Here is a 24,629-nt window from a genome sequence, read left to right as displayed (position 1 = left end):
GCTTGTTTATATGATAGAACTATGCCATTTGACAATAGTACTCAGAATAGTTCGTAACTATGGTTCAAGATGTTTTATATTTCGTTGCTTTTTGTGTAATGACATCATTTGCATCGCAAAATGTGAAATTAACTGAATATAACTCATTTAGCGAATTTAAGGTGGGTGCGACATATAAATACAACGTTAATTTCTAATGTCATATATGCATATGTACATACTTTTAGCATGCAGTCAACAAGAGTTATATGCACACATTTGATGAGTTTCGCAGCAAAAAAGCATTCGAAGAAAATTCGAATGTAGTGCGGCAACATAATGAATTATTTCAAAAAGGTGAACGCAGTTATCGCTTACGGACTAATATTATGGCAGATATGGTAAATATATATTTTCTCCTTTGGAATTTATTAAAGTAACTAAACATTTGAACGTAATAAATAGTTTTTACTATAAAGCTATAATTAACATGTAATAATAACAGAGCTCGGACAGATTATGATATTAAAACTTATATGAATTATAAGATTCGTAAAAAGTAAGGGTATTTCAAAAATATGAAATATTAAATACTATATCAATATGGAAACAATATCAACAAGTCTTATAATTGAAAACGTTTTTTCTGAGAAATACTGTAATACGGTGCTGCAGTAATCGGTGGATGAAATCGGTTCGTTATAATTGACTCTATGCTGAATATATGAGGCAATGTGAGTTATTTCAATAAATTTTAATATTTTCTTGAGATTCATTTAGTTTGGTGCTACAATTAAATGAAATTAGTCCAGTCTCCCTATTATTAATATAAACAAAAATTTATATTTAAATACATTATAACATGTATTCTGTAATTTTGTTTTTTAGACTTTGCAATTGTTTGGATCTTTACATCTGTATCTCATGCCTTTGTTACACGATTAATGAAAACTATAAGTGTAATATCATATTCTTTATTCGCCTCCATACGAACATAGATACTCCTTTAATACTGTTCCTTGATTGTAAAATTTTAAATTTTGTATTATGCCCTGGTCGAAATTTCGACTTATGGAAGGAAATTTGTATGAAATTTTACTTCTATTGCCAATTTAAGAGTTCAAGTTATGAAGAACTTCGAATTAAGGAAGTTTCAGTTATGGAAGCAAATTTGAAAGAAATTTGATTTCTAAACACTAATGCCAATTCAAAAGTTATGGAGATCTTCGACTTATAGAGTAATGAAGTTCCACCGTATTTATATGTGCATTTTAATATTTTTACCAGTAAATCCTATACTTTAATAGTCAGTACCATTGTCCTTATATTTGAAAACTAAATTAAGCCGCGTAATCATGGAATTAAGTAATGACTGTAGAATAGTTATGTAAATACTGGCCAATTCTTGCTTTATGGCTAATTTAAGGTGCCGTACTGTCTCAAACTGCTTTCCGTTTTGGAAAACAAGAGCAGAGAGGATCTCCCAGAGATCCTCAATAGGATTTAGGTTCGAACTATTCTGCAAACAACAGGCGGCGAAATCGGCACTTAGGCTGAGGGAATCTTCGCCACTGCAAAACTGCAGTAGGGGACATTCCAGTGTACTCGGCAAGTTCCCATTTCTACCAAATATTACGAACTTTCGCAATCCTATAGAAATGAATCTAAACTCGGACCTACACATGTCGTTCCCCTCTAGAGAGGAGTGGGAAGTGGGAAAAGTGGACAAAGATTCAGAGATAAGTAACTATACAGACGGTTCAAAGCTGGGCAAATGAGTAGGAGGCGGGGTATTTTCAGAGAAACTGGATACCAGAATCGCTTTCCGGTTAACGGATCACTGCAGTGTTTTCCAAGCTGAGATCAGTGCAATTAAAGAATGCCTTCTCGTTTTGTCAAAAAGAGTGCTGACGACTAAACACATATTCATATTCTCGGATAGTCAAACGGCTTTAAAATCACTAAAGTCGCAAAGAATATCATCGAAGATAGTGAAAGAGTGCTTGGATCTACTAATGGCAATGACATCATATTTCACGATACACCTGCAATGGGTCCCGGGACATAGTGACATTCCTAGAAACTGTGTAACAGATGAGATGATGATGCTAATAAAGAGAGAATTTATATACCTCTGGCAACGTGCAGATATCTAATAGATAAACATGCTGTTGATACGGCTGAATCACAATGGAAACAATCAACGACTTGTTCCGTAAATAGACAAACGTGGCCCGAGTGGAGTAAGAGCCGCACTTGTCGTTCATTGAAATTTAAGAGGAATGACACAAGAACCCTTGTAGGGGTGTTAACGGGACACTGTCTGATTGGCAGACTCGCCAGCAGACTGGGGTTACCTTGTAACGATTACTGCAGAAGCTGCCAGGAAGAAGAAGAGGAAGAAACGATTACACACCTTCTATGTGGATGTAAGGCTCTGTACAGGAAAATAATTGCAACATATCAAATTGTGTGAACTTATTCACTTTATTAAGACCACAGGGTGGTTCAAAGATGACTCTATAGTGTGAGGGATCACAGTCCCAGTGGTGTCACAATGGGCCTCCAAAAGGCCTAGGTGCGTCGTTTTGACAACCACATTACCTAACCTAACCTAGGTTCGAACATTGTAATACCGGAATTTTCCGGTCGTTAAAGATGTTCTTCGTGTGGATTGAATCGTTATCCTGGTGATATGTCCAGTTATATGCCATAAATATCGCCAACAAATGTTATTAACTCGTTGTCCAAAAGATCTACATAAATATTAGCATTCATTTGAGTGGATGTAAAACATGTAGATGTCTTTCCACTGCAGCAAAATGCAGCCTTTGAAATAAAGGTACCACTTCCAAAACGGCGCTTGTCGCAGAACAGTCGTTACTGGAGCGAATCTCTCCAATATTTCTAACAATGATCTGGGCTGACCAAATTTAAATTTTTTTCGTCCTTAATGACTATATTCTATCACTCATCGGCCCAGAGTTGGTATTTATTTGCAAACCTCAAATGTGTCTTATATCTGAGACAGACATGTAGTACATATTGTAGTATGCTTCAGAAACCATATGTGTATTTGTTTGAAAGCAAATGCTGTTCCGTACTACAATAGAGTTCTTGAAACTATTGAAATTTTGTAGTGTTGTGAAACAATGTTGTAATGAACAATGTTGTTGAAATGTACTACAATGGATTGCATTGAACACACCGAAAGCTTTAAGCCCTTCTGCCACAATCATATGTTTTCTGACATTTTGACTTACAGAAAATAAATTAAATTCAAAATTAATTGCAATCAAAAAACAAAATTTGAAATAAATGATCTGGAAAATATGTAATATGTATGTAATAATATGTAATATGTAATAATTATATTGGACAATAATATTTTAAGATTGCTTGAAGTTATAGCTAAGTCAGGATCAATTTTCCTGCCTGTTATTCGTAATTATATTTTGCTTGAATTTATTTGTATCAGCTGATGGATGTAAACATAGTACAATACTACATGTGTGTCACTATGCTGGTATATGGTTTCTTGAGCTTTTATTGTAGTACACATCGTAGTACAGAAACCATATGTCTGTCTTAGGCATTATTGTGCCTTTCTTTAGCATTGGTTTAGGTACCATGGAGGTGTGTTTAAGAAACTGATTTTTACATAAACTGATATTTTATGTATCCCCGATTAAGTGCCCCCTACCCCTGTTTAAGTGCCTTTCTCGCTTAAGTGACCACATTTTGCGGCATCGTTTCCGTAAATTTACATTCAAGATCTTCCGTTTATGTGCCTTTCCCGCTTAAATGCCTGTAATATTTAAGCCACAAAAAAAATTGTTTGCAATTTTCCTCTTTTAAGGAATAAATGTGACTTTCATTCTAAAAGAAAGAACTTAAGCGGGATTCACTTTAGAGCCTTTCCCGCTTTAGTGTCTGAAAAGTCTTGCATATTAAGAAGGGCAGTTAAGCGGGGATTATTGTAATCGGAAACAAGTATGGAAGGGCTAAGTTCGGGTGTAACCGAACATTTTATACTCTCGCAATTTATTTAACTTTATTAATATTATATAATACACAATTTGACCCACATATTCGTCATATATATTGTATAAAGTCCATTGAAAGTTGGAAACCATAATATTAGGTTAGAAGCCCCGAGGTCCTCATGTTCGATATATGGGGCCTTGAAAACCTATGGTCCGAGATTTTTAGAATGGGGCTGCCACACTATAAACTTAGTATTTGTGCAAAGTTCTGCACCGATATCTTCACTAGTGCTTACTTTATATATTGTAAAGTAAACGATTCAGATCGTCTTCAAAGTTCTGGTATATAGGAAGTAGGCGTGGTTGTGAACCGATTTGACCTATTTTCACAAGATATCATTGGGATGTAAGGAAACTATTACAAACCAAGTTTCATTGAAATCGGTCGAGTAGTAACTGAGATATGGTTTTTGACCCATAAGTAGGAGACGCCACGCCCTTTTTCCATTTTGTAAAAAAATCTGAGTGCAGCTTCTATCTGCCATTGCTTATGTGAAATTTAGTGTTTCTGACGTTTTTCCCTAGCGAGTTAACCCACTTTTAGTAATTTTCTACCTAACCTTTATATGGGAGGTGGGCGTGGTTATTATCCGATTTCTTTCATTTTTGGACTGCATTAAGAAGTGGCTAAAAGAAACGACTGCAGAAAGTTTGGTTTACATAGCTTTATTGATTTGCGAGATAAATATAAAAAACCTATTTGAGGGCGGGGCCACGCCCACTTATTGAAAAAAGTTACATCCAAATGTGCCCCTCCCTAATGCGATCCTGTGTTCCAAATTTTATTTTATTAACTTTATTTATGGCTTAGTTATGACACTGTATAGGTTTTCAGTTTCCGCCATTTTGTGGACGTCCACTGCGATTTTTCACCATTTTCGAAAGCAACCTCCTCAGGGTGCCAAGGAATATGTGTTCCAATTTCATTAAGATATCTTAATTTTTACTCAAGTTATCGCTTGCACGGCCAGACGGACAGACAGACAGACGAACAGACAGACGAACAGACATCCGGATTTCAAATCCACTCGTCATCCTGATCGTTTATATATATATAACCCCATATCTAACTCCTTTATTTCTTGGTGACACAAACAACCGTTATGTGAACAAAACTATGATACTCAGTGCAACATGTTGCGAGAGTATAAAAATATATTTCTTGTAATTCGCAGTCTTAACTTGGTCCTTATTTGACCACTGATTATCGAGTACGCAACTGCTATCCGTCGAATCATCCTCTTGCACCGATCATCAATATCGTTTTCCATCCGCTGTGTCGATCTTTACTATAATTAGTGGTGTTTTTAAGAAATTTTGATATACAGTTTTGATGTCGCTTTGATCTAAACGCATTTTGGAACCGCTTTCATGCATTCTTATGATTATTCCTTCTTCCTCGGCGGATAAACTAGTATCACGAGGCATTTTAGGTTTAAAGTTAAATAAATGTAATAAAATTTTTAATAATTCATTAAGTTAATATACCTACAATAATTTTGCAAACAAATTTTAACGAAACAAGTAAGGAGAGGCTAAATTCGGGTGCAACCGAACATTTTATACTCTCGCAATTATACATTATATCTAAGATTATATGCTCTTTTAATTTGGCTAAGATATTTCACATACTAACCGATTTATAAGCTATTAAGACCAACGTATTTTTGAAAATCCTATAATTAGGTATATGAGAGATAGGGGCAGTTATGACCAGATTTTATCCATTTCTGGTACAGAGACACACTATTGGAAGAAAACGAATTCCTCTGAATTAAATTAAGATACCTGAGAGTTTAGCGAAATTTTCGGTGAAAAATTACCCTTAAGGTCCAGACCCAATGCTGGCTGGCTTTACTTGCTTTCGTTGACTTTGCGTACTTTGAATGCTTGTATGACCAAATGAGTGCTTTGAACGCTTTCAAAATAATGTCACAATCACTGTTGCCCCACACTTAATTTTTTGTAAATCAAAAAGTCAATCAAAACTTGGTAATAGTTTCATGTTAAACGTTATATTATTATAAACTCTTTGTAAATGTCTACATACATATATCAAATATTTTAAATATTCTGTGATAAATATTTGCGTGTCAATGTAGCATCAAAAATATTACTGAAATTGGTACATTTCACCCAAACTGGTAACTCTAACAGCCGGTTTCACGAAACAAATTTAAGTGAAAAATAATTAATTTCAGTTCCACCATTTGACTTAATTTTTATTTAAATGGTCACGCTTTGCCATTTAAATATTATTTAAATACTGTCATATGTAACCATGGTTACGCTTTTCTATCAGCTGAATTCCCATTTGTTTACCATTTTGACAAAGAAATACAATTTATTTGTTTACATAAATCAGCTGTTATTCTTACTAACATCCCTGCCTTTTAATTTTTTTGATGCCAAATGTTAATAATGGTGAAACGCAAGAAATTTAAGTGCAAAGTTAAATAAAAATTAAAATTAAAATTAAAATTAAATGGAACTTAATTTTCAATTAAAAACTTTCGTGAAACCGGCTGTAATTACAATATCAAATGTCAAAAGCCCCAGAAGCGCTGGCAAATAGAGCATAGAGCTATTTGAAACTTCAAGCGCTTGAAGAAAAGCTGCATTTGGTCTCTTTTCATGTGCTGTAGTATAGTTCTATTCAGTTTTGACAGTTCCCACAGCAAAGCAAGCAAAGCCAGCCTGCATTGGATTTGGACCTTTAGTTCTTCATATTCGATATCCGGGGCATTTAAAAGTTATCGTCAGATTTCGACAATTTTTTCACAAGTGATGCCACAGATCATATATAAAGTATTTGTATAAAGTTTTATTTCGATATCTTCATTTGTTCCTTATGTATATATTATAAAGTGAAGGAATAAGATGGAATTCAAAATTGTCTTATATAACTCCCATATGGGAAGTTGTCGTGGTTGTGAACCGATTTCATCCATTTTCCACACGTGTCATCAGAAAATATTATATACCAAATTTCATTGAAATCTGTCGAGTAGTTCCTGAGATATGGTTTTTGACCCATAAGTGGGCGATGCCACGCCCATTTTCAAGTTTTTAAAAAAATCTGAGTACAGCTTCTTTCTGCTATTTCTATTTGGCGTTTCTGACGTTTTTCGTTAGTGAGTTAACGCATTTTTAGTAGGCGAGGTGGGCGTGGTTATTATCCGATTCATTCATTTCTTTCATTTTTGGACTGTATTAACCCTCATTTTGACGGATACTTGGATTGTCATATAGAGTACCAATGGGCCTGGCTGGACCCAAAAGCAAACATAACATCATTTTAGAGAAACTTTATTTTTTTATTTCAAATAACATTTTAAAAACTCAAATAAAGTATTCACGAAAAGCAAGTAAAAGATTGAAAATAGAATTAATTTTCCTTTGTGCACTTAAAGCAACAAATGGCTACGTTGTCTTGATGAAATCCAAACTCAGATGAAAGAACTGCCCTATTTTTGTTTTTCTTCATTTCAGGTGGGATTGCTTCGAAGGGTTCCAATGAAGGACAGCCCCAAGCTTATTAGCCGCTTACATAAATTTAAAGTGGAAAAAAGTTGTCAGCTACTATTGTGCGCCCAGAATTTGTGCCAGACCCATTAGTACTCAATATGACTTTTCGGTTGAAAACTATAATTTAAAAACTATTTATCAATTTTTATAAATATATATATGAACAAAATCATACTAAAATATATCATCTAGGATATCATGAAGTATTGAAACATAAACGTGTGTACTAGTATATGAAATAGTGATTTAAAGTTCAAAAAAGTCTGGCTGGACCCATCAGTACAAATGAGGGTTAAGAAGTGGCTAAAAGAAACGACTACAGAAAGTTTGGTTTATATAGCTTTATTGGTTTGCGATATATATACAAAAATCCTATTTGAACCACGCCCACTTACCCAAAAAAAAATTACTTCCAAATATGGCCCTTACTAGGACGATCCTTTGTACCAAATTTTTTTGTAACTTTATTTATGGCATAGTTATGACACTTTATGTGTTTTTTTTTTGTGGGCGTGTCAGTGGTCCTTTTGCTCATTTTCGAAAGCAACCCTCTCACGGTCCCAAAGGACATGTGTACCGAGTTTCATCAAGATACCTTAATTTTTACTCCAGTTATCCGTTACACGGACAGACATCCGGATTTCAACTCCACTCGTCATCCTGATCATTTATATATATAACCGTTATGTGAACTTATAATACTCCCTTTAGCAACTTTGTTGCGAGAGTATAAAAATATTTTGATGCGACTATATCAGTAAGAAAGATCAGCTAAACTGATTTAATATCATATACGTATAAATATTTACTATGCAATACCCTTGATGTAACGGTATGAAAGAATTTTCGTTGCATAGTAACGGCAACATATCAACCTTTTATTCCACATTTACCGAAATTCACAAAATAAACGTGATTAAGAAATATAATAGGTGTTCTTTTGGTTGAGTGATATCGCAATTATCTTAATAGCAGATCTTATAATAATATATAGCAAGGGTATTTGTATTAGCAGTATGTCATTCGGTAATAAAAATTTGTAATACGAATACAAAAGTATATTACTATTCTTTCCCACAATAGTTACAGATATATGTTAGTAATTAATAGTTTAGGACAAGAAGAAGTTTTAACAAGAAGAGTTATATTCCGGATGTCCTTATGCCATCCGGATTTGAACTCGTCATCCTGAATAGTTTAATACATATAACTATATATATGTATATCTTGATTAGTTTTGACTGTTATAAAAAAACGTTAGGAGAACAAAACTTTTATACTCTGTGCAACATTTTGCGAAAGTATAAACAAGCATGCGATCGTTTTTCCGTTTAAAACGCAATTTAATTATTTATTCCACTTCGTATAATGACTTATCCTAAATCTTAACCTAACGGAAAACATCAAAAATACTAAATTTTTCAGAAGAAAGCTGCATTCAAATTAAAAAAATAGAAAACTTGCGTGTGGCAAATTCGGTATATAATATACCCATATAATACGATTTTGAAGTGCATCTGATTCGTTCACTTTATAATATACTAGCAGACCCGGCCACACGTTTTGTGGCTAAGATATACAATCAATCTTGGCTTCGATGACTATACAAAGTTCATTACCTCCGTAAGGGTTGATTTATGTTATACAGCATGATGACAGCTGATGCTACCTTTTAATGTAAAATTAAGTGGTGATAATCCAGGCAATTCCAATGATTATAAAAATCCTTTGGGATAGTTGGCTACGTCATCCTAATTTGTATCTGTGTCAGCTCTCCTGTAACGAAATTCTAAATTGTCGCATCGACATCGACGACATCTTTGTTTTTTGCGACCAGTATTGGTCGTTAAGGGGGGGCAAGGTTTGACAAATTTTGTTTTTCAACTTTTTTTTAATTTTTTGTGGCACAAACCACAATCTCTTACAATATTAAATTCTTATAAATCTTTATATTATATTTATCGATTTGGCAACATCATTCCAGTAAGTCAGCAATTCATGCGCACTTCCAGGAATGCTGACACGAACATAGCATAAAAGGAAATAACTAATAAATAAGTAACAGTTAGGTATGCAAGCACCTGCTGGTATAAAACTTAGTGCATAAGTCTAATTATGTCCCTTTTAACTTAGCAGCGACTACGTGCGCATCGGCGCTTAAAATATATTATTAAATTAATTCTAACCAACGCGTTTTATTCCGGGAACCACAATAATCACCACATTGGTGACCCCGACGTGATTTACGGTTAGTTATTCCGCGTTTTTAAGTAAAATTTAAAATTCACAAATTCGTCCGTAAATCTCTTAACTAAAGTGCTTCTTCAATTCGTGCACTTGGTGAAGTGATTTTTGTGGTTAAACGCGCACGTGGTCGCTCGCCCTACAAATTGGAGCCTTTTTGGTGTTTTCTTGCACGGTGACTATCTCGACATGGGAGTGAAGCACACAAATTTTGAAATAAAATTTGATATCAGCCATTCGACATGCCAGACATCGCTAGTGTTCAAGCCGCCGACAGCATCACGCCGCTTCAACGTGTGTCTATACGATGTCCACTTTTCAATTCGGAAAGACCAGCCTTATGGTTCGCTCAGCTAGAAGGACAATTCCACCTAGCCGGGATCTCAGACGAAATCACACAGTACCATTACGCTTCTTCGCACCTTGACCCGAAAGCTGCCGCAGAGGTGGAAGATCTCCTCTTGAAGGTTCCAACAGAAGCACCATACACTCGTCTCAAAGGTACACTTGTCGAACGTCTCACGCTCTCTCGAGACGCTCGATTACAACAACTTCTCGAACGAGAAACTTTGGGCGACAGAAAGCCGTCGCAATTTCTGCGCCATCTTAGAAGCCTCGACAATACCGTTCCTGACAATATTCTACGCACAAAGTGGCTGAGCAGACTTCCGATGACAACGCAATCAATACTTGCATCTCATGCAGACATTGGGCCTCATGCATAAAACGTGAGCTTGAGCTCGGACTCGATTTTTTGAGTAAAAGGTGCTTGTCGTATGCATAATAAAATTTGATGACTCGCGTACACTAAAAAGGAATCATGGCTGAATATTTTGTGCCACAAAGAAATATAAAATGTTATCAACAGCGTAAAACAAATTTAACAAGTGAGGATAAAAAATTATATAGGTTTGTATTCGTAATTATTAATTTTTTTTTTATTATATAATTAATAATAAAATGATAAATACATAGGTTTGATGACACTAGCATCTGTTGGTTGGCTTATTATTTTTTTGAGAAGTCAAAAGAAACACTTAGTGATGCCCTCAGTAACATTGATAACATTTGACTATATTTAATATTTTGTGCAGATCCTGGATTCCAAAATGGTATAACCTCAAAATTGCATAGTAATGTTCAAATCCGGATATCTGTCTGTCTGTCTGTCCGTCCGTCCGTCCGTCTATCCGTTCGCGCAAACTGTAACTTGAGTAAAAATAGTCACATATCTTCCTGAAATTAGTAGACGTGTTTTTTGGCACTATATGAAGATTGATTTCGTCCACAAAATGGCGGAACCCGAAAAGGCATAAAGTGCCATAACTAAGCCATAAAATAAGCTATGAAAGTAAAATTAGGTACAAAGGATCGCGCTGTAAAGGGCATATTTGGATGTAATTTTTGTACATATCTCGTAAACTACATACAAAAGCTATATCAACCAAACTCTCTAAAACCATTTCTTTTAATCGGATTATAAACACGCCCACCTCCCATGCAAAGGTTATGTTGGAAACTACTAAAAATGCTTTAATAGGAAAGGAAAAGTAAGGAAAAACCCCAGAAACCTAAAATTTCGTTATAAAGATGGTACATAAAAGCTGCACTCAAATTGGAATACAAAAGTTCAAATTGGCTCCTCCCACAAACCCTTACGACAGAAACTAATCCACCAATTTCAATGAAATTCGGTTCATAATATATTCCAGCCATCCCAATAATATGTTGTGAAAATAGGCCAAATCGGTTCATAACAACGCCTACTTCCTATAACCAGAACTGTGAGGTCAATCTGAATCGTCGGGTCATAACTTCAGCTAGCTTCCATGTACCTAATATTAAGGTTTCCAATTTTCAATGTACTTTATACCATATATATGACGAATATGTGAGTCAAATTGTATGTTATAGTAATAAAATTAATTAAGAGAGTATAAAATGTTCGGTTACACACGAACTTAATGCTTTCCCCGTTAATTGAATGCCCAATTTTTGCTCAATTTCTTTTACACATGTTTCTAGTGTATGTTTATTTTATTTTTAATGCTTGGTAATTGACCTTTTTCTAGCAAATATTTATTTTATTTTAGTTTTTCTACTAAAAATTTAGAAATGTCGTAAGTTTCTATTTTATTATTATTATTTGATCCTACTTCTACTTCACTTTCACTTGACGACACGTTTGCACTTCTATAACATTAGATGTTTGATCTCCCTTTGCTCAAGTAATTGCAATTGGTTTGAACTCATTTTTATGCATACGAAATTGAGCAAAAGCTGTTGCTGTTTGATCGAACTCGACTTACGAGCAATTGCTCACATGCCTCAACTCAGCGCTTTTACTCGTTTTTATGCATGAGACCCATTAACCTCGACAAGCTAGCATCTCTGGCAGATAAAATACATGACATCGCATTACCCACAGCACAAATCAATTCCGTTCAGGAACCAACAACAACACCAACCGTCGAATCTCGTATTTCTCGTCTCGAAGCTTCAATCAACGGGCTAACCTCGATGTTTAAAGGCAGAGGTACTACCCGCTCTCGCCAGCGCTCTCGTTCACGTAGGTTTTCACCAGCACCCAACAACAATATGTGCTGGTACCATCAAACTTTCGGCAATAAAGCAAACCGTTGCAAATCGCCATGCACGTACCAGGGAAACTTTCCGTCGGACCGTTAGTGGCGGTTAACGGCTCCGCACTCGATTCCAACCGCCTTTTCGTAACAGATCGCGCCACCAAAATCCAATTTTTAGTGGATACTGGCGCTGATCTCTGCACTTTTCCCAAATCTCTCGCACCTTGGTCAACGGAACGCGCAAATTATAATCTCACAGCGGCAAATGGATCTACAATCAACACTTACGGCTGCATAACTCTATCATTAAATTTTGGTCTTAGACGAAATTTCACATGGCGCTTCGTAGTGGCGGACATATCCAAACCTATTATTGGCGCAGACTTTTTGGCACATTTCGGCATCTTACCCGATCTTAAGAACAGCTGTCTTATTGATTCGATAACCGGATTAAAAGTAGCATGTAAGTTATCAGTATCCAATATCATTTCAGAAGTCAAAGTACTGCCTGTCGATCCTATATGGGCAGACACACTCAAGAAGTTTCCTAATCTGACGAAGCCTGAAGGAATCTGTAAACCAACAAAACATACAACGCTGTACAACATTGCTACTACACCAGGACCTCCCGTCTCCTGTAAGGCACGAAGACTCGTTCCTGACAAACTAAAAATTGCAAAGGCGGAATTCGATAAAATGCTACAACTGGGAATCGCTCAACGCTCGAAGAGTTCCTGGTCATCTCCGCTTCACCTGGTCCCGAAAAAGACAGGTGAATGGCGACCTTGTGGAGATTTTCGTCGACTTAATGCGCGTACATTGCCTGACAGATATCCCGTTCGTGTTTTGGAAGATTTTACTGCAAATTTAGCCGGCAAAACCATATTTTCAACAATTGATCTCGTCCGCGCTTTTCATCAAAAACCAGTTGACAAAGAAGATGTTGACACAACGGCCATCATAACACCGTTTGGACTTTTCGAATTTCCGTTCATGACGTTCGGACTTCGGAACGCCGCGCAAACATTTCAACGATTTATCGACGAGGTGACACGGGGATTGGATGACTTCTCATTCCCATATATAGACGACATTCTAATCGCTTCTAAAGACATTAAGGAGCACCACACGCATCTTCGTTTACTTTTCGAACGGCTCTCTCAGTATGGTGTCGTAATTAACACCACTAAGTGCTGTTTTGGTCTTCCCGAAGTCGACTTCTTGGGACACCGCATCTCAGCAAAAGGGATTTTACCCCTTCCAGGTAAAGAATACGCGATCGTCAACTTCCCTCGCCCAACAACGATCCGAAAACTGCGTAAGTTCCTCGGTATGATCAATTTTTATCGCAAATTTCTTCAAAACGCTGCCAAGTTTCAGGCACCCTTGCACGAGTACATCCAAGGGGCTTCAATAAAAGGTTCTCACCCGGTTCCTTGGACTTTAGAGGGGGAAGCAGCATTCGTCAGATGCAAGGAAGAGCTGCGCAAAGTAACGCTGTTAGCATACCCTGACACAACACTTCCTTGGGCCATCTTCACTGACGCCTCCGAGTACGCTATTGGCGCTGTGCTACAACAAAGACGTGGACAAAACTAGGAACCATTGGCTTTCTTCAGCCAAAAGCTTCAACCAGCTCTCAGGAAACACTGTCCTTATGATCGTGAGCTACATGCTATCTACGCTGCTTTACGAAAATTTCGCTATATTTTCGAAGCACGACATGTCACAATCTTCACGGATCATAAGCCTTTACTTCACGCTTTTTCCCAGGATCCCGATCGAGCGACACCTTGGCAATTTCACCGCTTAGATTTTATCAGCCAGTTTACCACAGATATTCAATACATATCTGGTAAGGACAACATCATCGCAGATGCCCTTTCACGTATCGAAGAAATATCCACCGCAGTATCTACAAACGAACTTGGACAAGCACAAAGCGAAGACGAGAATCTTCAGCAACGTTTACGGGGAGAACAAGACGATTCATTAAATTTGCGACCAGTCAACATTCCAGGCTGCGATAAACCAATTTATTGCGACATATCTGGCGATCTGATTCGCCCATATGTTCCCGCGCCGTTGAGAAAGCGAATATTCGACTCTCTCCATAGTATTAATCATCCTGGATCACGAGCTTCTGCTAAATTATTAACACAACGTTACATCTGGCCTAGCATCAACCGAGACTGTCGCTTATGGGCCCGTACTTGTCTAGCTTGCCAACGAAACAAAGTATCTCGCCATGTTCTATCACCAATTCAAAATTTTTCAGGCCGCACAAGACGTTTTGAACACATCCACGTGGATATCATTGGACCATACGTACCATCAAGAGGGTACCGCAACTGTTTGACTATCATCGACCGGTTTACAAGATTTCCAGAAGCATTTCCTATTGAGAGTATTGGCGCCGATTGCGTCGCACGCACGCTTTTTGCAGGGTGGATATGCTGCTATGGCGTTCCCCTACGTATAACGACCGACCAGGGAACTCAATTCGAGAGTCAACTTTTTAACGCTCTCGCCCGTCTCATCGGCAGCAAACATATACATACTACCACTTTCCATCCGCAATCGTATGGAATGGTAGAGCGCCTGCATCGTCATTTGAAGGATGCGATCCGCTGTCATGAAAACAGCTCGTGGGTAGACATGCTACCTATTGTGTTACTCGGAATTCGTGCCGCTTGTAAGGAGGATCTTGGTGCCACTCCAGCCGATCTCGTATAGGGAGAACCGATTCGTTTACCAGGCGAATTCCTCGCACCTTCATCACGACATTCATTGCCTCCGTCTAATGTTGCAGAAAGCTTAAGGAAATACTTCGTAGAGCTCGCACCGCAACCCGTAGCCCGACATGGTCAAAAGAAAACATTCATCTTTAAAGAACTAGCGACTTGTTCTCATGTTTTTGTTCGTCGTGACGCTCCACATCACTCATTTACTTCTCCGTACGAAGGACCGCATCGAGTGATTTCAAGGCATGATAAATATTTCATCGTAGACGTCAGGGGCGAAAATACTACTGTTTCAATCGACCGACTTAAGCCGGTATATTTACTTCCCGACGATACTGAACAAAGCAACTATAACGACAACAACACAACGTTCATTTCATCAAATTCACCAGAGTCATCCGAACCTGGGACATCACGACTTTCATCATCATATCGTCCAGACACCGGCTTAAGCTTTTCTACGCCGTCTCCTAAAAGACGCGTCAAATTTCGCTAAATATTGTTACATTTCTTTTCTATTTAGTTATTGCTAACTTTCTCCAACAAGGGGAGTATTTGTGGCACAAACCACAATCTCTTACAATATTAAATTGTTATAAATCTTTATATTATATTTATCGATTTGGCAACATCATTCCAGTAAGTCAGCAATTCATGCGCACTTCCAGGAATGCTGACACGAACATAGCATAAAAGGAAATAACTAATAAATAAGTAACAGTTAGGTATGCAAGCACCTGCTGGTATAAAACTTAGTGCATAAGTCTAATTATGTCCCTTTTACCTTAGCAGCGACTACGTGCGCATCGGCGCTTAAAATATATTATTAAATTAATTCTAACCAACGCGTTTTATTTCGGGAACCACAATAATCACCACATTTTTTTTCTGAACCATCAATATCTCAAGAATATTGTGTTAAAATTTTAGGTCATTCGGAGAAAAACTAACGAAGTTACAGGAGGTTGAATAACGATACCTCCAGCTATCTGCGCTGAGTGTACAAAACTTTGAATCGATTTTACCAAATATGTCATTTTTAAAGTCGGTGACCAGCCTACAGAAAAAACTACTGCATCGATCGTTTTGAAATTTTGAACAAATATTCTACATATATATAGCTCTCGAATGACGAGTTTTTCCAAAAATTTTAATTACTAACAATTTTACAATTACAAATAGGTCGATTTTTTTGTCTAAAATCGTCATTTTGGCTTGAAAATGGTATCAAAAATTTGAAAATTAAAAATTAAAAAAACTCGACGTCAATTGAAAGATAAACTAATAAACTAAAGAAAGCATTTTGATTTTTTGGTTTCGGATGATCCAGTGATGCTGTAGGCTGGTCACCGCACAACAACTTTTTTTCGAGGTGTCTGCTGAGATCGACAATAAATCCGTTATTCCTCGTTATTTTTCGATAAAACTTTTTTTAAGTATCCTTCAAATGTTGCACTTTCATATAATAATAAGTAAACTAAACCTACAGCAACAATTTTTTCTAAAAAAATTCTTGAAAAAAGGTCTTTTTTCGACGAAACATTTTCTATTTTTTTTTTAATTTTGTTGTCAACTCATATAAAGTTCTGTTATTTCAATCTACAGCGCAATTTTTCTATATTTACTTACTTTCTAAACCTTTCTTGGCCATGCTCGAATTTTTTAAGACTAAAATTAGCCAGATCGGAACGGCAGCTCTTGACTTTTTGCGAGACTAACGAACAGCAATGCGTTTTTATACATATGTGTGTACATATGTACATATCTATAGAATACAAATTGTTTGTATGGGAGATTAGAAAAGTGTGAATTTTAGACATTTTCAGGCAATTTTTTTAATTTTCTCTCCGTAAGAACCATCCTCAAACCCCCTGGAATACACACAAAAAAGAATCAGCCCAATCGGTCAAGCCGTTTTCTTGCTATGTCGTGACAACGGAAAACGGGTTTCATTTTTATATATATTAGACAATAGATATATACATTAAGAACCAGTGAAGATAGCGGAATAAAACTTTACACAAATACTATATTTGAGATGTGGCATCACTTGGCATCACCGAATATATCGTTAAATCTCTCAGATACTTTAATGTAATTAGTCCACAACAGCACGCCACGCATCTCTCCTTTTGGCAGTTTGGCGCCAATTGGTTATACCAAGCGAAGCCAGGTCCTTCTCCACCTGGTCCTTCAGTCGGAGTGGAGGTCTCCTTCTTCCTCGCCTTCCACCAGCGGGTACTACATCGAACACATTCAGAGCTGGAGCACTTTCGTCCATTCGAACAACATGACCTAGCCAGCGTAGCCGCTGTCTTTTTATTCCCTGGACTATGCCAATGTCGTCGAATAACTCATCGTTGCATCGTCTGCGGTATTCGCCGCTGCCAATGTTTAAGAGACCGTAAGTCTTCCGCAAAACCTTTCTCTATAAAACTCCTAGTGCCGTCTCATCGAATGTTGACATCTTCCACGCTTCTGCACCATAAAGTAGGACGGCAATGATGAGCGACTTGTAGAGTTTGGCATTTGGTCGTAGAGAGAGGACTTTACTTTTCAATTGCCTACTCAGTCCATAGTAGCACCTGTTGGCAAGAGTGATTCTGCGTTGGATTTGCAGGCTGACATTGTTATTGCTGTTAATGTTGGTTCCCAGATGAACGATATTATCTACAACTTCAAAGTTATGGCTGTCAACAGTGATGTGGGAGCCAAGACGCGAAAGCGTTGACAGTTTGTTTGATGACAGGAGATATTTCGGCTTATCCTCGTTCACCACCAGACCCATACGCTTCGCGCGGGTGTTGTTTCCAATGATATCGATATCATGGGCGTACGCCAGCAGCTTTACACTCTTATAGAAGAGTGTACCTTCTCTATTTAGCTCTGCACCTCGTATTATTTTCTCCAGCATCAGGCTAAAGAAATCACACGGTAGTGAGTCACCTTGTCTGAATCCTCGTTTATGGATTGGGCAGAGTACACTTAGATGCCAATCGTCAGGCATGCTTTCTTCCGACCATATTTCGCAAAGAAGCTGATGCATGCTCCTTATCAATTCTTCGCCGCCGTATTTGAATAGCTCGGCCGACTCGGTTATTCTAATTTCTTCTGTTTCATCGTCGTCGGAATCGAGTTCGCCATCTCTTGGTGTTGTACTTTCACTACCATTCAGCAGGCTGGAGAAGTGTTTCCTCCACAAACTCAGTATACTCTGGTCATCAACACCTAGATCACCTCTGGGGGTCCTACAGAAATGTGCTCCGGTCTTGAAACCTTCAGTGAGTCGCTGGATCTTTTCGTAGAATTTTCGAACAGCCAGCTCGGTTGCAGCTTTACGTAGGGAGTTTGATATGTCGTCCCACAGTTCCCCTATACCGAGATGCTGATGAGTGCTCTCATAGAGCCTTGGTGGTGAAAATAACTGAAATCGGATTCTCATTATTCGAGTGGACCTTACCCGAATATTTGGGTCAAATTGTGTTATATAAAACTGCATCAATAAATTGCGAAACTATAAAATTTTAAGTTGCACCCGAACTTACCTGTTATAATATTGAATATGTGATCTATTCGCATTCTGTTTGATAATTTATTAGTATAAAATTAATATTTTAGCGATCTTTTTTATTTAAAGATATTTTTGGTGAAAATTGCAGAATAATGTGTCTTATCTAAGAAATTTTCTACGCCTATTACGAAGTAAACGCTTCGGCAATGAAATTGACTCTGAATCGGATATTGTGGGTTCATCCTTAAATCTGCAAACTCCAGAAGAAATAGATTGGCGCGAAAAGGGCTTCAAGACGCAGTCTGATAATCAACAAACTTGCGGGTCTTGCTATGCGTTTAGTATAGCGGAAAGCATTGAGGGACAAGTATTTAAAAGAACGGGGCGTGTGCTGAACCTTAGGTGAGTAAACTTTTAAAGAAAATACTGCATATTTTGCTTGAAGAGAAATTAAGATATTTCAATTGTCCATGTATGTACGGAGTAAAATAGTTTTATTCACCTAACGATTGTTTCTAACACCTAAAAATACGAGATATATAGAAAGTTATATATACAAATTCGATCAGATTGTGGAGATTAATTGAATTCCTAATGTCTTTCCGTGCAAGCGATTATTTCAGTAAAAATTTAGATCATTTCTGTGTCAATCTGAGGAAACCACACATTAACCTACAAAAGATTTTGTATGCAAATTCAGAGATAATCTTTTTCTTCTAATAATGGTTTCTGCGCCAAAAATAGATAATATCGTGTAATATCGCATATATCTAATATTCGTGTTTACTTTCAGTGGGCATTATACTGTATATATTGGTTAATATGTGAGATGCCTTAGCAAAATTAAGGGAATGCATAATATTGGATATAATGTAGCTTTCATGCGAAAATTAGTGAAATCGGTCATGGTTTACCCCAGATGTTATACATATATATATGAGTTAAATGGTGTGTTACCTTAATTAAATTATATAAATATGGTATATAGTCTAATATCTAAAATTACCTTTTACTAAAATGTAGTAAAATATCTTTCAGTCCACAACAAATTGTAGATTGCAGCGTATCTTTCGGGAACCAGGGATGTACGGGTGGTTCTTTAAGGAATACACTCAAATATTTGGAGGCTACGGGTGGTTTGATGCGCGAAAAGGATTATAAATATGTATCGAAGGTAATTAAAAATATTTCCATAGCATTGCCACGTAATGAAGCAGTCTAGTGGTATATACTCGTACATATGTATGTACATATGTAACATACATCATATAAGTTTGTATATGTTCCGACCCATGAAATAGTGCCATTTCTTGTGATGAACACAAACAATTGTGGCAATATCTGTGAGCCTGATCTACATTCTGCCGTTAAATCGGTGGTTATGTCCAGATAAAAAATATTATCAGAATTGTTTACGTCTTACTAGACTTTTAGAGATGCGATTTAGTGTAAAGATATGTAGCTTATCTAAACATGCTAGTATGATTTCATAATCTGATCAATGAAATAATGAGCCTAATCATTGAATCCGTTTCGATCGAAAAATTTTACGTCGGAATCATTGAAACCGTTGACAAAAGAGACAAAAACAGACTAACAAAAATTAATTAAACAAGTAAGGAATGGCTAAGTTCGGGTTTAACCGAACATTTTATACTCTCGCAATTTATTGAAGAAATTTTATTAAGATAACATTGAAATTTGCCTATATATTCAGCATAAGTTTCAATAGAAAAACGTAAATCGTCATATATAGTATATGGGAACTGAGGTAATTCCTGAACCGATTTCACCACCAAGATACAATATATCGAAGACTATAAGCTCACTTAATTTTGCTCACATAATTAGGTATATGAGAGCTAGGGGAAGTTCTGATCCGATTTTAATAATTTTTGGAACAGAGACACACAATTAATTCCTCTGAATTACATTAAATTATCTGAAAGATTTACTAATTTTTTTTCTGTAAAAATTTACCTTAGGGGGTGAGTTCTACATGTTCGATATCTGGAGCTTTGGAAAGTTATTTTCCGTTTTCGACAATTTTTTCACAAGTGAAGCCAGAGATGATATGCACTATTTGTGTAAAGTTTTATTCCGCTATCCTCATTGGTTCCTTATGTTTACATAATGAAGTGAAGGAATAAGATGGAATTCCAAATTGAGTTATAAGGAAAGTATTCGTGGTTGTGAACCGATTTCGCCCATTTTTTATCCGTATTATCAGGGTGTCAAGAAAATATTATATACCGAGTTTCATTCGAACTGGTCGAGTAGTTCCTGATATATGGTTTTTGACCCATAAGTGGGCGATGCCACGCCCATTTTGAAGTTTGTAAAAAAATCTGAGTGCAGCTTCTTCCTGCTATTTCTTCTGTAAAATTTAGTGTTTCTGAAGTTTTTCGTTAGTGAGCTAACCCACTTTTAATAATTTTCAATCCAACCTTTGTATGGAAGGTGGGCCTGGTTATTATTCGATTTCAACTATTTTCATGGTGTGTGGTGGAGTACGTAAGAGAACCGACTGCAGGAAGCTTGGTTTACATAGCTTTATTAGTTTGCGAGTTAAATACAAATAACCGATTTGTGGGCGGGGCCACCCCCGCTTCCCCAAAAAAATTAAAGCTAAATATACCCCTTTCTAGAGCGATCCTTTATTCTCCTTTTTACTTTTATAACTTCATTTATAGCTTAGTTATGACACTTTATATGTTTTTGGTTTTCTCCATTTTGTGGGCGTGGTAATGGTCCGATTTCGAAAGCAACCCTCTCACGTTCCAAAGAATATTTGTGCTAAGTTACGTAAAGATATCTTAATTTTTACTTGGACAGACGGATAGAGGGACGGACGGACAGACATCCGGATTTCAAATCTACTCGTCACCCAGATCACCCAGAAAAACTCTTATAAAAAGAAATGGATGTACGGACAATTTTTCAAGTACCAACATAATTAAGTCCATAAGAGAGCAATTTGGTATAAAATGTTGCATCTGCGAACCCGTTATTATGTATATTTTTAATATATATGGCAATGCTTTTGCTTGTTAATTGTCAAACAATGATTTCGTTATTTAAATCGGCAACCTCAGTATGTACAGTAGTAAACCTTTTTTTGTTTACATTAATTTTCATCTTTTAACACACCACCGAGGCGTACTTGGGTTGTGTTCTACGCTTTTTTTACTACAATTGTGGTAATTAGGGTGTTGTGCTAGCATTTAATCTTCACAAAACTTTTAAAATCCGATAAACAGTACTTAAATAATTATTAAATAAAATAAAATTTTTCATTATTATTGGAATTATTTTAAATTATTTCGGATATTTATTAAATTTTATGTGGTATTAAGTGTTATGTATTGATAAGTTAGTTATATTTTATGTACAAGTGTATAACGCGATTCAACTAATTTTTAAATATTGTATTAAAATAAACACATCCCTGGGTTGGTAACACTGTATTTGGCGCTTTCAAATTTTAAAAGATTTAATATTACTATTAAACAATTTGAATAATTTTCACTAAATAACCTTGAAAGAGTATGTTTGTCTGGTTCAAGATAGTTCTTGGCAAACTTTTCAAGCATTGGCAATGTCTTCCATAGATAGTCAGCAATCTATTAGACATTGTATGGAAATTGATATAATTGAAAACGATTTCCTTCTGAGAAATTCATTTTCATATTTATATGGTTATATGTACAATGAATATTTTAAAATGCACAATTGGTTGCTGTCTTTAACATAATTCGAGAAAGGGTAGATCTCTGAAGACGCCTATACTTTTACAAAATAAAAAGTGTAGAATTTGTCAAACTTAGAAAAAGCTCTTGAGCTTTTTGTAAATTTCATAAAAAACTTATATTAGTATTAAATGACGATTTTGATTCTTGTTACCTTAGACCCGATGTTTTGAAATGCCTATTCAATAGGATCATGACATATTTTGTTTTAAAAATGTTTAATAAGGAGGCAACCACGTATCATTTGAAGCTTATAAAAATATTGTGTACTTCCAAGCTATGCAATTCAAAGTATTTTAAATATAATTGTTTGTAATAATTTAAGTAAAAACTAGAAAAAATGGATTTTTTGCTAATTTTGTGCCAGTTAAGTTTAAATTAATGTGGCCAAAAATAACGTACCACGTATTCGCACCACTTATGAAATATCTCATCAACATTTAATATTTTTTTTGCAATAATATGGCACACATTGATGTTAAAATCTTCTATAATTGAAATATAGTATAAATAAATAATTTCGCTTTATATAAGACAGCTATATACATAATATTTGCTATTTTATGACTAAAGTTTTACTAAAATGATGTACTCAATATATACAGCACTACGTTTTTCCAAGATGGCGGCTATCTATCTTACCACCGAGAATTCCCCACGAATAAGGTTTTTGTGTATGTACTGTGTCGGCAACACTGTCACATCATGGGTTATTGAACAGAAGACAGAAAAACGACGAGATACCACTATTCAATATTCAATATTTAATTCGCGATCCACGATCCGCGATCTGGATTTCAAAATATTTAAATATTTTGTGATATGGATCGTGATCCATCAATATTGCATGCTAAACGTTCAATAAATATCGCGATACAGGAAACATCACGATAAATACTGAACGTGTAGCAGGCGCCTAAAAAAAATTGAAAATCTAAAGACGGTGATTGTATTTTCCTATACAAACAAACAAATGTTCATCCAATTACTGTTCGTTTGTCTCGCTAAAACTTGAAAAAGGCTTGACCTTGTATATGGTTGATTTTGGGATTGAAATGATTATCGTAGTCGAGGGAGTTGACAATATAAATAAAAAACATATAATAAGTTGGAATTATTTCTTTGTTAAGACATATTATAATATATTTTAATTAATTTTATATTTACAAATAACAAGTATAATTTTTTTAATAGAAGGGTAAATGTCAATTTGCCGCTGAGCTGTCTGTTGTAAACGTAACCTCTTGGGCAGTTCTCCCAGCTAAGGATGAGAAATCCATAGAAGCAGCAGTAGCTCACATTGGACCAATACCAATATCCATAAATGCGTCACCGCGAACATTTCAACTATACAGGTAAATTTTGTATTTTCTCAAATTATAATTCCTTTCACAAAAAAATGCTAATGTAGAAAAGCTATGTCAAAACGGAATTGTACAGACAAAAGTTTTGGGCAGCCGAACATTATATACTCTACAAATTTGTAAGAGAAATTATTTTGTTTCCTAGGCTTCATATTGTTTGCTAACAAAAATCGAACAATTCGCTCTAAATAGCTGCAATATGATTAAGAGAATATAATGCGATAGACAAATATTCCATTGTGTAGTAAAAATTATAGCTATTGAAATGTTTTTTAGTAATGCAATAATATTATGAATATAGTGATATGTGTTATTTAGATTTATTTTGATATAAATATGTCGGGCTAATTGTGAATGCATTCCATTCAAGGTTTTGTCGAATGGCGAGTATCATAGCCCTTTGCAAGATTTTTCAATGCAAAATTTAACATATTTCCACGCCTAGTCTTGCAAATTGAGAGAGAATAAAATGTTACTTTATATCCGAACTTAATCATTCCTTACTTCTTTATTATAAATTTTTAACATCATCTGAAAATAAATGCCTGCTTTTTATCCTTACAAATTGAGAGAGTATACAATTTTCGGCTTCAACAGAACTTAGATCTTTCGTACTTGTTTTATTCTTATTTTAGTGATGGTGTTTACGATGACATTTCTTGCTCTTCGGACACGGTAAATCATGCTATGCTTGTTGTGGGCTATACCAAAGATTATTGGATCCTTAAAAATTGGTGGGGTCAAATGTGGGGTGAAGACGGTTACATGCGTTTAAAAAGAGGTAGAAATTTATGCGGTATTGCTAATTATGCAGCATATTCTATTGTATAAGAATTCTATTTTTGATATAAATAAACACAAGCTAAAAAAGTGCAAAAA

At 35.9% G+C, this 24,629-nt stretch overlaps 1 protein-coding gene across 1 annotated transcript; it reads left to right on the top strand.

Annotated features, from left to right (window-relative positions):
* Positions 1-24,629, top strand: LOC105219657 (procathepsin L). The gene is made up of 6 exons (XM_011195944.3): positions 1-161; positions 228-380; positions 18,786-19,039; positions 19,676-19,811; positions 23,581-23,741; positions 24,386-24,629. Exons 1-6 carry the CDS (start codon positions 60-62, stop codon positions 24,579-24,581), a joined length of 1,002 nt encoding a protein of 333 aa, XP_011194246.1. The 5' UTR covers positions 1-59; the 3' UTR covers positions 24,582-24,629.

Source organism: Zeugodacus cucurbitae, chromosome X (assembly GCF_028554725.1).
Source record: "Zeugodacus cucurbitae isolate PBARC_wt_2022May chromosome X, idZeuCucr1.2, whole genome shotgun sequence".
In the NCBI taxonomy this organism is placed as follows: Eukaryota; Metazoa; Arthropoda; class Insecta; order Diptera; family Tephritidae; genus Zeugodacus; species Zeugodacus cucurbitae.
The sequence above is the reverse complement of the archived record's forward strand: the minus strand, read 5'-3'. Positions and strand labels throughout refer to the sequence as shown.